The sequence below is a fragment of the Filicampus tigris genome, chromosome 2 (genome assembly GCF_054856515.1).
Source record: "Filicampus tigris isolate MCC_2025a chromosome 2, RoL_Ftig_1.0, whole genome shotgun sequence".
Lineage (NCBI taxonomy): Eukaryota > Metazoa > Chordata > Actinopteri > Syngnathiformes > Syngnathidae > Filicampus > Filicampus tigris.
In genome coordinates, this window is record NC_141218.1 from 11,014,390 (window position 1) to 11,027,430 (window position 13,041).

A 13,041-nucleotide genomic window follows, 5' to 3' on the forward strand; every position below is an offset into this window, starting at 1 on the left:
CACACGCCACGGAGCTGCATTTAAAAGAAAATACTAGAAAGAGATGTGTTCATTATACACTTTATTATTTGGTTCACTCCATGAATTTTTTACTATAGAGGAAACCGAACCACAGTCCCCAAAAAATGTCATTCCACCGATAGAATCGGAGGATTTGATGAGTTTCGATGCCTTTGAAGAGTAAAAACAGGCAGGACAGCGGACCTCAAAGAACAGGATTGAAGACCCCTGATCCACCAGTTAAAAAAAAAAACTCACTTAATTTATCATCAATTTACTCACCCACCCCCCCACCCCCCCCGAGTCATCCAACAATTTGGTAACAGAAAGAGGTCTGTGCTCACGTAAAAACGAGCGCTTCGATCATTAGCGTACCAGGGCAGTTGACCAATTCAGGGTGTTTGTGAATTTGGCAGATGCACGGGGAATCACTGGCCATTTTTCCCCTCACCCCCCAGCGCGTCTGCTAATTTGGTCAACAAAAAGTAGACTCAATTTTGGACTTATCAAAAGCTTATTTTGCAGCACAGGTGGTCTAACGTGATTTTGGTGTATTTAATCAAGGTGCTGGATGAGAGATTCTGTGTTACGTGGATGTGTGTGGTGCATGTCACCGGATTTATTCATACTGTAAATATGATACTCATGTGGGTCACACACACTATTGCGAGTGTGTGCGTGTGCATGTGTTTGTGGAGGGGGGGGGGGCGCTCCCGAATCCCCCACTCTCGGCTGATCAATAATGGATTAATATGCATATTGACTGGGGCATTTTGCTTGGATAGAGGGGGTGTATACTTCGAGCAAGGTCCCGAACAAGGAGTATGTATAACGGATGCCAGCCTCAGTTGTACCTTCCATCGCTGAGTTTTAGCTCAGCGGTTAGTGTACGATCCCCAAGTTGGGTGTTTTATTCTTTCGGCAGCTTCAGGCAAGCGCAAACCCATTGCGTACACGGACCGCCTTGATTTTGATGCAAATGAGGGACAACGTGCAGATTGGCTGGCAAAAGTCTACTTCTATCCCACAACTGCGCACAAAGGCGCAAACGCCCTATTACGCCCAATCCTACCGCCGCAAAATACCAAAAGAAAGCAACTTCCGCCCACGCACACAGTTAGACTACACTTTGCGCTAGACTTGCGCCCGGAACGAAAATTGGTCCCCAAATGTTTTCCTTTTGATTGCAGGGACCTATTAAGCTTGCTGGGATGCCAGTCTTCGGCAGTGCAGCAAGACATACACGGGGTGGATGAAGGAGATCAGGATAAGCAGCACCATACCAATGTTGACCTGCACACACATGAAAGGAGGAGATCGTATCAAAGGTGCTGTGAGAGTGGTAATATTAGGAGGTGGATAAGGTGGTCAGGGTTTCCGCTGATGATGCAGGTACAAATCGCAAGGCCCGCCACTGAGTACGAAAGATATGCACAGAGGATAAAACGCGAGAAATTACAGTGTTGTCTTGCAGGGAGAAGCGATTGTTGTGCAGCTACACTCACACAAATGTTCAGGGCGAATTCATGTTATTACTGTATTTCAATTTTATATAAAAGCCATCCAGTTGAATGACTTGAAGTGGAAGTCAACCCAAACATTTTTTTTTCAAGAATATGATCTCTGCAGGCCCACTAGTTGAAACAAGGCATTAATATTGGTTTTGTGGAATATGAGTTAACAAAGGGGCGGCCATTTTGTCACTTAGTTGCTCAGAGCTCAGATAATGACCAATCATGACTCAGCTTCAGAAAACAGGTGACAGAAGCCCCAAAATTCAAAATTCTGCGGTTGTGTGCTCTTCGTGTTCAGTTGCTCTTCACGTGCTTTAGCATTTCAACAATGCCGGTGCAGAAGCGGCGAAGGCAAGAGGTGAGGAGTTATTTGCATGCACCTACGACACGAAAGCAAGGCACACTACCTTGAGAATCAATTCAGGAGGAAGAACCTTGTTTTTGAGGGCATTGAGAATTGTTGTAAAGTTCTTGAATTTTAGAGACAGAGAGGGGTTTCTCATCACTCAAACAGAGAATAGAAATCTGAGAATGAAGGGCACAGGGATTTATATTAATGAGGACTTGTCAGATTTAGTGAGACGGAAAAGGCGAGTGCAACTACCTAGGCTGAAGGAGGAGCGACTGAAAGGGAACGTTGCCTATTTCAGTCACGACAAACTTATTGTTCATCCTAGAGGGAACGACGAGAGGGAGTTAACCGCAACATCACGGATAATAACTTCAGTCTTCCACTTAACCATCAACCCACTGTCTCTACCTCCCTAAATCAGTAAATGAAAGAAACAACAGTTAAGGTAATGAGTAGATGACTCTTTCTCTATACTTACTGGTCAAAACCGCACTGACTGACTTTGCTTTGTGACGCAAAAGTCGCATACAATGAACTTGCCAAAGAAGGGTCTTTTTATTTGAGGAACAAGGTACAAGAATTCCATAAACTTGTTGGATCCAATAAAGGCCTAGATACACCAAAACGACGTTCGCCAACAGTGACAGAGGTTTACCCCCTTGGCATCCGGCCGGCTGTCGGCACGTCACGCTGAAGGAATACACCGCAACGACGGCGACGCTGACCATTAAAGTATCTTCTGCGCATGCATAAGATGTAATACCTTTCCATACCATCGGCGGCGGTAGTCACCATTTTTCATGGTTAGAAAAATCCAACCGGAAAGCTGTTGGCCGTGGGCGGATTATAAACATTTAAACAATGCATTCAGCTCTATTCTTTGCTCACGATGAACTCCCACGCGAAGTAACCCATCATGTTCTTGACACGGTATTGTGAAATAATTACATTGTCAACCCTCACTCTTGTACTTGTAAAAAGATTAAGGCAGCGAAGGCGTGCTCACTGTTTATCCGCATTTGTCACTTCCCGTTGGTGCTCCGAGCGCTGATTTGCTAGCTAACAGCCAATCAGAGTGACCAAATGTCACGACTGGCGTTCGCCGATTCAACAAATGTAAACGCCCCAGAGACGCTCACAGGCGGCTTATGACACTACGACGGTGGCCACTACACCAAACAGACGCCACATTCAGACGCCACGACGCTTCGCAACCTCCGGCGTTGGTTTGGTAATGACTAAAATCAGCAAGATGTATGTATGTGAAAAGAAAAGCAAACTTGACGTTTTGGCGGTCGATTCAGACAAACGTATTCTATAACCACAGATCACTGGACCTCAACTCGCAACCATGGTTACTTGGGGGTGACTGTACACTTTTTTGATGGTGAGTGGAACTTCAACTCATTTTGCACTGATCACCAAGAAAACAGAAACCAGGGACTTGGCTGATAAATACGCCAAACAATTCCTCAAGTTGGCAAATGAATGGGTAATTGAAAAAAAGATATCCACCATAAATACAGATACATACATACAGACAATGGGGGGCTTTAAGTGAGATTAAAAATAGATTAATTAGATCAGTGAATTACAGATCATAATTAAATAATCTCTCAACTTTTAAAATCTCTTGACAGCCCTACTTAAAATAAACTACGCTATGATCATTTTTTTTTCCTACTCCTTAAACTCTTATCAGCGAATTACTACGGCAAAATACAGAACACAAAATAATACATCGGTTGGTACTCACATATAAAGGATTTCCATCCAGAAGTGAGTCCACCACAGCAAAACAGGCATACTGCAATAAAGAGAATGCTGCCGAAAGAGTATCCATGAGACCGAGCACTTTCCCAAAGTGACAGGGTGGGAACACAGACACAGACAAAGGGAGTGAAGGAAGACTAATGCACTGCAAACTAGGACTGCAAAACTGTTATCAGATTGTCGTTTCATACTGCTCTCATTATGAATAGTTGAATACCCAGAGCTGGGCATCGGCCCTCCGTCCTGCATATTTAATCGACCGACGCGGTTCCAGTGGGTCGGAGTCAGCCAACCGGTGTCGAGAACGGACTTAACCGATATCGCGTCACATGCAGGTGCCGCACTCCTGACACGCGGTCGAGTAAAGAAACACTAAAAAATAAAAGGGTGCGGTGACCTTGCGGTCCCGCGGATGCAATGACATGTGTCCCATATTCTTTTTATCGCACCGATGACAACGCTGTGCGTGTGCGTGTCAGTTGTTTTTGTTTGATATTTTTTCTTTGTTTGGTGGCGCTCGTGCGGCGCCTGCGTGTGACGTGAAGATTACGTTCTCGGCGCCGATTGGCTGACGCCGGCGAGGGCCGGGCCGGGACCACGTGGGTCCATTGAATGTGCTGGACGGAAATTCGGGGCCGGAGTGCCGAAGCCCAGCTCTGTGAATACACAAACGTACTTCTTGTCATTTCAATGCCACACATCTGCTAAAGTTAAACTGTTTGAGAACTGTTGAGAAATTGTCACACTAATGGAGGTGTTCCATCCTCTGCCCAGGGCAGCTTTATAACAATGCTTTGGATATTAATAAGGCTCTATTTTTGTGCCAGTGCATTTAAACAGCAGGAGGCGTAGTCTAAATCTGCGCAAGTGTGCTGTGCCCCGAGGGCAAACCAGCACGCAGCCGGATAACAGTGACGTACAGCCAATCAGAAAGCAAGGCGACAGTGCTGCGAGGAATTGCGGTGGGAATTCTAAATCAAAAAAGTCATGGCGCAACAGAGCCCAACTTTTCGTGTCACTTTTCTCCAGCTAAGAATAATTCACAAACTAGCGCCACCGTCAAGAAACGATTCGAGACCCCAGCTCCTCTTCGTCCGCCATGTTTGTTTACCCGGAAGTCACGTTTAATCTCGAGGGTTTTTGCGAGATTTTCCGTCTGATGTGAGAATATCGGTGAATCGATTCGTGTGTGACGTGTTGGCCTTGCCGCGTGGCTGCACGCCACACGCGGTACGTTCCAAATTGTTATAGCCGTGATTTTTTTTTCTCGTCACGTGTGGGTTTTCTCTCCGAGTTTGGAAGTCGACTGACAATTTTAAGGTGACTTAAGGTGCAGTAATTGTATATACCTTCACATATACTGCACATTCAGAGTTAGTTCTGTTGAGTATAACTTTAAATTAGTATACTCACGCCACAGCGATGAAAGCTGCGGTGCCGCCATACAGGAAGGCACGAGTGACCACTTGCATGACAAAGGTGAAGTACTGGAGTGGCAGCACAGGGATTGCGGCGCAAATTGAGAACACCAGAGCCATGAGCGCCGTCAGGAAAAGAGAAACACCCGTGGAATTCAGTTCGGCCTCCCGTCCACTCATTCCTACACAACAGTGGGTGGGAAGTGAAGGTCAACTAAACCATACGTAGTGTTTAATGCTGTATATTATTGTTTACATCTGTGTTGACATTTGTTTACATATGATATAATACAGAGATATTTAATATGGCTAGGTTGAAAGTAAATTATAACACCGGAAAGTAAATTAAGTAAGTCAATTAACACTGTACAGTCCCAAAAATTTGGCATGCAATAGTGATAATATTTATTCAGTACCTGCCACCTTGTATTTGCGTGTCAGTCGGTCCATGATGAGCCCATTCCAGGGAGCACACAATAACCCACAAAGTTGGGTGAAAGCAAACGCGTTGATGTACTGGCTCACTGCAAATGTATTGGAGTAAAGGTGGGACATGACAACATTAAACTAATATTTGACTAAGTGTTTAATCTTGAAAATTGAACACAAAGGGCCCTTTCTTGTAAGTGTAGCGCAAAGCGCAGTCTAATGTCTTTCTTTTGGTATTTCGCAATACTTTGCACTGGTAGAACTGGGCCTCATGGGGCATTTGCACCTTTGTGCACCATTGTGAGATGGAAATAGTCTTTCCCCGCACGCATGTGCGGGGCACTGAATTTGTCTGCCTGCGCGACGACACCAAAATCGTTGGACCACCTGCGCTGCACTGTAGACCTCCTTTTAGCCAGTCTATAATTCAGTCTACTTTTTGTCACCAAATTTTCAGATGCGCTGGGGGGCGAGGCAGAAACATCCAGTGAGGCATGACACATCTACCAAATTACACGCTGAAGTAGACCATTGCCTTGGCATGAAACTGACGATGCACCCATTTCTACATCGAGCGGTGACTGCTTTGTTACCAAAATGTCGGATGAGTTTGGAGTGTGGCAACTCCATGCGCTGTAATGCCCAGAGAGGCGCAGCACGGCCCCAAAAGCACCGGATTAGACTTGCGCCGGCATGAAAATTAAGTTACCCCCGATTTTACGCCGAGCGCCAGTCTACCAAGATGTTAATATTTAATGTAAATCAGAGGTCTGTCTCATACTGCAATATTCTCTTCAGCCAAACAATGGAACCTTATAAAGAAAACTGAAAAACCTATTCCAAATTAAAAAAAAAGACAACCATGTAACTTTTTTCGTTTGTTTGTTTTTTAACAATGTTGCAGCTATCCGTACCATTTCTCATGTACAGTATACGACATGCAATATTTTTGCGTGCACGTCATCTTCAAGATGGGAGACATTCTGAGGGAGCACAATGAAAGTTTGCAAGTTTTTCATTTTCTAGTGTGTGGCTGAATTGTACCGAGTGAGGGCTCTCCTTCGGTTAGCAACTGCAGCGTGGGTTGAAGGGTGCCGATGAACAGATAAAGTCTCAGTTGAATCACCGACAGCCAGATGAGGCAACAAAAGAAGAATTTGGACAGAACGCATTCACGGAACGTTTTCTCTGCGAGGAGGAAGAACATTTGCACACATTTACATCATAATCCCACAAAGATGTGCATCGTAATTATTATTTACGGTCTTTTTTTTTAATACACACCTAGTTTTGCAGGTTCCTTTGTTGCTGTCTGAATGTCGTTATTCACAGTGTCTTCTGACTTCCTTAATTTGCCACAGGAAAATCTGAGGTGAAAGATGACAGCAAAAGTGAGAGTGGTGCAATGTGCAGTGGACGCTCTGAAGTTGAACTGCCATTTAGTCATAATGTGACAGTTAAGTGCTCACCTTCACCTACACATTTGTCACAGCGCCTGTGTCTGTCACATCGTTGTATTTTTAGAGAGTGTATTTTTTTTTTTTTATTGTTCCATAGACGAAAAATGTGACACATATAGTTTTCATCGGATAGCCATGATATGCAATTGTATGTTTGCGTTAGGATTTATACCGATATGTGTAATGTTGAGGCAGCGGGTAGGGGATTGAGCTTCTGGGAAGCAGAAGGAAGGTTCTGAGCACATGCAGGATGCTACAGGCAACCATAAACAGGAAACTGTGCTTCAGAGGGATGCCAGATTCGTATACCAACTGTAGGAGTAAAGCCCATGATCAGTATGATCACGATGGTGTTATAGAAGCTCTGATGAAATAAAGACAACAGTCCAACTGGCAACCGATATTCACCTTGATGATGAGGAAGACTACCGAGGAAGAGTCGTAGGCCCCGTTGAGAAGCGTGATGATGGTGGAACGATGCCTGCCGAACAGATTTGCCACCTTCAGGAGAAGAAGTTCAATGAATTAAAAGTGAAGAATGTTGGAATCCAATTGGTTTGAAAACATGTATAAAGCTGATGAAGGAAAATAATGGAGAAGATTGTACATCAGGTCTAAACAGGAAAGAATCACTTGAACATTTGCTGAGCCACACCCGAAAGACAGACTGGCTGATCACAGAGCAGGATATAACAGGGTCCCCCCCCCCACCCCCCCCCCCCCCCCACACACACACACACACTTTGCCCAGGATCACTTTTGTCTGCAATATTCTGAACTTATACTATCAGTAAGTAAATGTATGCTGTGGATAGTTTGCTAAGAAAATCAAAGTTTTGTTTGAAATTTGGAAAAAACTGAAGACTTCCAAGTTGGAGTGCTGTGAATTGGTCAGAAAGTAAAAAAAATAACTTAGAATGTTGATTGTCTCATTGGAAATGAATGTGGATTTGGTGGGTGTAAAATGTACAATTGTGGGAAAACTGAGAATTTCCGGGACGAGAAAAACAAGTGTGCATAAGACGTGAATTTTTGAAATATTATTATTAATCGTTCGTTTGTGCAACAACTCAGGAATTACGGCTACAGCTTCAAAAAACGACTACTGGCAAAAAAATGATCAAAATGTTACCAAAACATTTAATTGGTGTTTTTGATTCATGCTCTAGCCCTTCTATGTAAGATCGAGTAATAGGTTGAAATTAATATCGATTAAATTGGGGAATATTTTATCCCCATAATAGGAACTGTGCGACTTGTCAAAGAAGCGCTCACATCGCCAATATCCGCACGACGAAAGTTCCAAAGCGGTCAAAGATGAAACCGGTTAGAAGCGCGAGGAAGTTGTTCATGACAGATGCAATGGTGAAGACCAGAGATAACTGTTCATCCTGTCCACTGCAATCTGACACAGAAAAACACACGGGGGTAGAAGAATGAGATGGAGACAATTTTCAATTGAAGCCGCTCTTGTGCATTTTGACATCATTTTCTCAGTGATGCGGAATTCAAGGTCAGAATGAAGAAGAGCAAACTGACCTAAGACCTGCGAGCCATGGATTCCTGTGGCGTTGTTGCAATAAGAACTGAAGAAACCCTGCGTCTTGAGGATGAAAACAAGGGAGGCCCACCCAAAAATGATTCCTGCAAAACAAAGACACTCCACCACGCCCGTGAATAAGGTGAGAACTTGTCGCGCCCCAAAGCCTTTCAGACACAGCAACATTGTCTCAGCTCCTCACTTCACTGCCAAAACAGGAAACAAAATAAGACATCAGCACCTATTCTTTCATAAATCATAGAATAAAATGGGGGGGGGGGGGTAAATCATTGTACATGACCAAACTGACCTTTTGTGGTTTTGTCTCCAAATTCTCTCACAAAGCACACCTTCCTTGGTCCATGCTCTTCCTTTTATATGGTCATAATTGTCACCCAGCCATCTAAACACGTGTGGCAGTATCTGTTTTTATCACACACGTGCACAAAAATATCCGTAATGCGGATAAACAGGTTCGATTGGCGTCGTGATAGTAAAAAAAATGGAGGACCCAAATGCAGGAAGGACATAGGCAAGGGTGAATCATGCTCGCGACCAAAATAACAACAAAAAGAAAATTCTCTGAGGCCGAAGTCGACACGCATGTTGGAGGCGAGGAAGGGTGTGTTGTTTAGCGGCTTTGGATGCACTACAATTCATAAAAGAAAATGCAGCAGGTGGTTATTGCTGCGGTGAACGCAGTGGGAAGTTGGTGGACGGAAACGCTAAAGGAAGCCTATTTAAAATGATATCAACGATTACTATTTGGACAAAAAGACGGACAGACGGACGGCAGAAGGGTGTCCCGGCTGCCGACGGAAGGCGATAAACGGACCGGGAAATTTTAGTTAAATGCCCAGCTCTGCTAATAACGTACACGAGAATGTTCTTCCTAAGAAGGCAAGTCTCTTTGTAAAATTGAACGGCTGCATACTTGTTAACTTCTCCACCGACTCTGGCGTGTTTCCGAAATAGCAGCACAAAATGCATCTTGGGATGTTTTCCGAACAAGCCTTCACAAGTAACCAACCGATGCATCCTTGGTAGAAGAAGCTAGCTGAGAATAACAACATCCAGGTATTCCATACTTTCTTAGTTTATTCGTACTGTCAGTTGGAATGTCTTTCTCACTGAGGCCATCCTTCAGGCACAAAGGCAAGGCACTCTACTTGTTTCCATAGTTTACCTTACAGTATACATTGCTATAAAACTGGCAATTCAAAAATGTGTTAAAGCAAAATGAAAATGAAAAAAAAAATCAATATTGGACGAATGAATTAAAAGAATGAATCAATATTGGACGATATGGAAAAAAATGTCCACCAGCAGGTGGACACCAGTGGTAAGGGATGCCGTCCAGCTGAAGAAGGAGTCCTATCGGGCCTTTTTGGCCTGCGGGACTCCGGAGGCAGCTGACAGATATCGGCTGGACAAGCGGAATGCAGCTTTGGCGGTTGCTGAGGCAAAAACTCGGGTGTGGGAGGAGTTTGGTGAGGCCATGGAAAATGACTTCCGGATGGCTTCGAGGAAATTCTGGTCCACCATCCGGCGCCTCAGAAAAGGAAAGCAGTGCGCCATTAACACTGTGTATAGTGGAGATGGGGTGCTGCTGACCGACTTGGGATGTTGTGGGTCGGTGGGGAGAATACTTTGAAGAACTCCTCAATTCCAGGAAGGCTCCAAAGGAAGCAGAGCCTGGAGACTCCGAGGTGGCTTCTCCCATCTCTGGGGTTGAAGTAACCGAGGTAGTTAAAAAGCTCCTCGGTGGCAAAGCCCCGGGGATGGATGAGATCCGCCCGGAGTTCCTCCAGGCTCTGGATGTTGTGGGGCATTCATGGTTGACACGCCTCTACAACAGTGCGTGGGCATCGGAGACAGAGTCTCTGGATTGGCAGACCGGGGCGGTGGTCCCCCTTTTTAAGAAGGCGGACCGGAGGGTGTGTTCCAATTACAGAGGAATCACACTCCTCAGCCTCCCTGGTAAGCTCTATTCAGGGGTGCTGGAGAGGAGAGTCCGTCAAGAGGTCGAACCTCGGATTCAGGAGGAGCAATGTGGTTTTCGTCCCGGCCGTGGAACAGTGGACCAGCTCTACACCGTCAGCAGGGTCCTCGAGGGTTCATGGGAGTTCGCCCAACCAGTCTACATGTGTTTTGTGGACTTGGAGAAGGCGTCCGATCGTGTCCCTCGTGGAGCTCTGTGGGGTGTGCTTCGGGAGGGCACACTGGTCGAGAATCACCGGTTTACCGGTAATTCATTCATCATCATTTACTGTCCAGTAAGTCACCTTTTTCTTTGCAATCTAATAAATGCATTACTTGAGAAAAAAATATATCAAGCCTGCTTATAAAAAGGATCGCTTCATATAATAATCACTTGAAATCAAGTAAATAAACTCCATTGTCAATATCTTGGTGCCGCGGGCACTGTCGACCTCTTTGTGTAACTCTGTTTAGCATTTTTGTTTTGTTTGTCATGAGAGTCTGTTCTTTTTTTTTTCATAGGTAACGTAGATCTGGTATCATATGAAGAAATGGCTTGTTTATGCCTGTCTGGACACAAACAATCTGGCTTATGTAACAAGAATTCCTACACAGAAGATCATGTGGTGCCTTGATGTGGTACCAGATTGGCTGCATGTGCAAACCTGCTCTAGTAGTAGTAATCTTATCACAGGTCAAATGGGTCAGATACCAGATAAAGAAATGCCTTGTTTTCGCATATCTGGACACAAACACACTGGCTTGCGTAATAACAATCCCTAACCAGAAGATCACACGTGCCTGCTGTGGTGTGATCATGGATTGGCTGCACGTGAGAAGCTGCTCAGGTAACTCCAATGCCGTTAAAGTGGATCTGAAGGCAGATAAAGAAATGTCTCGTCTATGCCCGTGCAGGCACAAACACACAGGCATATGAAATAAGATTTCCTAACCAAAAACACAGACTTAATTGGTCATGTAGTGTGGCCACTGATTGGCTTTGAGAAGCTGGTCTATCAAAACAAAAAAGGGAATGCTTATACAAGTACACAAAGTATACAGATACTACACAAACCCACGAATACCTAGAAGTCGCATGTCACATAGAGAGGCCCAGATTGAGATGTTTTTGGACCTGCAGAGGAGAGACAGTGGATATACATATAAGTAGAAAGATTTGGAAATAGACTTGCCAGGCAAAAGGCAAAGAGGAAGACCGAAGAGATTTACAGATGTGGTGAGGAACTGCCGAACCCAAAGTGGCACCTCGGCGAGACTTAATATGGGCCCCCTTGCATTGGCAATTTACAAAAGAAATGAAATGTTTTTACTATTTTTACATTTGATATTTTTTGACTTTTCCAAGTCCGTGAACTCAGACAACCACCGGCCCCCTGTTTCTTCAGCGGAAACTGGAATAGACATCCGCCCCTCCGAGCTGGCGACAGCTCAGACTCTTGAGCCGCGTGCATGAGCCCAACGGACAAATGCACAATACAGCCACAGATAACAAGGAGCTGTTATCTGGTCAGAGGATCGCAACAACGCAAGAATCAGCATTAAGGCCTCGTCTACACGTAGCCGGGCTTTTCTTAAAGGCCCGACAACAATTTCTCCCCCACTCCGTGTTGGAATACACACCCTCGTTTGTTAAAAACGCATCCGCACGAAACCGTGGAAGTGCGTTTTCAAACGCATGCCAAGCCGCTAAGCGGAAGTAGTTAGCAAAATACTGTCCATTCAGAAGGACTTGCATGAAAACACAAGTGACGTCAGAGCATTTTTCTCGCATAGTCACGACGTAAATCTCTGAGTCTAACTGTCCACAGCCAAACGCGGATCCGGAGATATCCGCAAATCTCCACTGTGGCCGGAACTTTGCGTTTTCACTGAAAAAAACCCCGGGGACGTGTGGAGGACAGGGCTGACCGCAGGCTAAGATCCTCCATCTGCAAAATCCCCGGCTACGTGTAGACGAGGCCTAAGACGCCGCACTTCCTGCGTCTTTATTCAATTAGCACGTCACTGGTGGATGGTCCATGAAGATCAAACTCAAAGCTGACGCGACCGAGAGGCGCCGCCGCCTCAGCGCCCTGAAGTGGGTGTGCGTGTGTGTGCGTGCGTGTGCACTCGAGAGCAGGTGCGTTGGGATTGGCAGCATCTGAGATCCATCCCTCCCAATGAAGGCAGCTCCTATTTAAATCTTTATGGGATGCAGACCCCTTGCCAGATCGTTTTCGCTCCAAGCCTAGTTTGTACCTTCTAGCCCCCTTCTTGTCGTATTTAAGAAATTACAGTACTCAGCGAGTTTCCGTCTTCGTTACCCTCTGCTGTGCTTCGACCCTCTCTGCTCGCACGGCTCCCAATAAACTTTTGATCACTCCACCTGCTCTACTCCATTTCTGCGCCTGGGTCCTCTCCCCCAACACGCCACGTGACAGAACGATCTGGCCATCGTGGACCCAGCAGAGATTGACCCCATCCGCCAAAACCTTGGCCGGGCAGAGTGCGCTACTTGATCAGCATGGCCAGGCAATAACCCGATTTATGGCAAAGGTACGTGAAATATCCCAAG

The 13,041-nt window shown here is 45.3% G+C and overlaps 1 protein-coding gene and 1 long non-coding RNA gene across 3 annotated transcripts; one reads left to right on the forward strand and one right to left on the reverse strand.

Annotated features, from left to right (window-relative positions):
- Window positions 1-46: 46 nt before the first annotated feature.
- LOC147151367 (equilibrative nucleobase transporter 1-like) lies at window positions 47-8,881 on the reverse strand. Of its 2 annotated transcripts, XM_086021728.1 has the most exons (11): window positions 8,797-8,881; window positions 8,486-8,692; window positions 8,222-8,351; window positions 7,355-7,447; window positions 7,119-7,258; window positions 6,771-6,853; window positions 6,531-6,674; window positions 5,474-5,581; window positions 5,053-5,239; window positions 3,623-3,690; window positions 47-1,293 (listed from the first exon to the last, which is right to left on the reverse strand). In XM_086021728.1, the coding sequence occupies exons 5-11, from the start codon at window positions 7,211-7,213 to the stop codon at window positions 1,118-1,120; spliced, it is 861 nt and encodes a 286-aa protein (XP_085877854.1). In that variant the 5' UTR covers window positions 7,214-7,258; window positions 7,355-7,447; window positions 8,222-8,351; window positions 8,486-8,692; window positions 8,797-8,881; the 3' UTR covers window positions 47-1,117. The 2 variants fall into 2 exon arrangements, with proteins under 2 accessions (XP_085877854.1, XP_085877862.1); XM_086021736.1 differs by lacking the exon at window positions 8,222-8,351.
- LOC147151368 (uncharacterized) lies at window positions 3,036-5,995 on the forward strand. The gene is made up of 3 exons (XR_015084608.1): window positions 3,036-3,120; window positions 3,194-3,253; window positions 5,944-5,995. It is a non-coding gene; the product is annotated as an uncharacterized LOC147151368 (long non-coding RNA).
- Window positions 8,882-13,041: the final 4,160 nt, after the last annotated feature.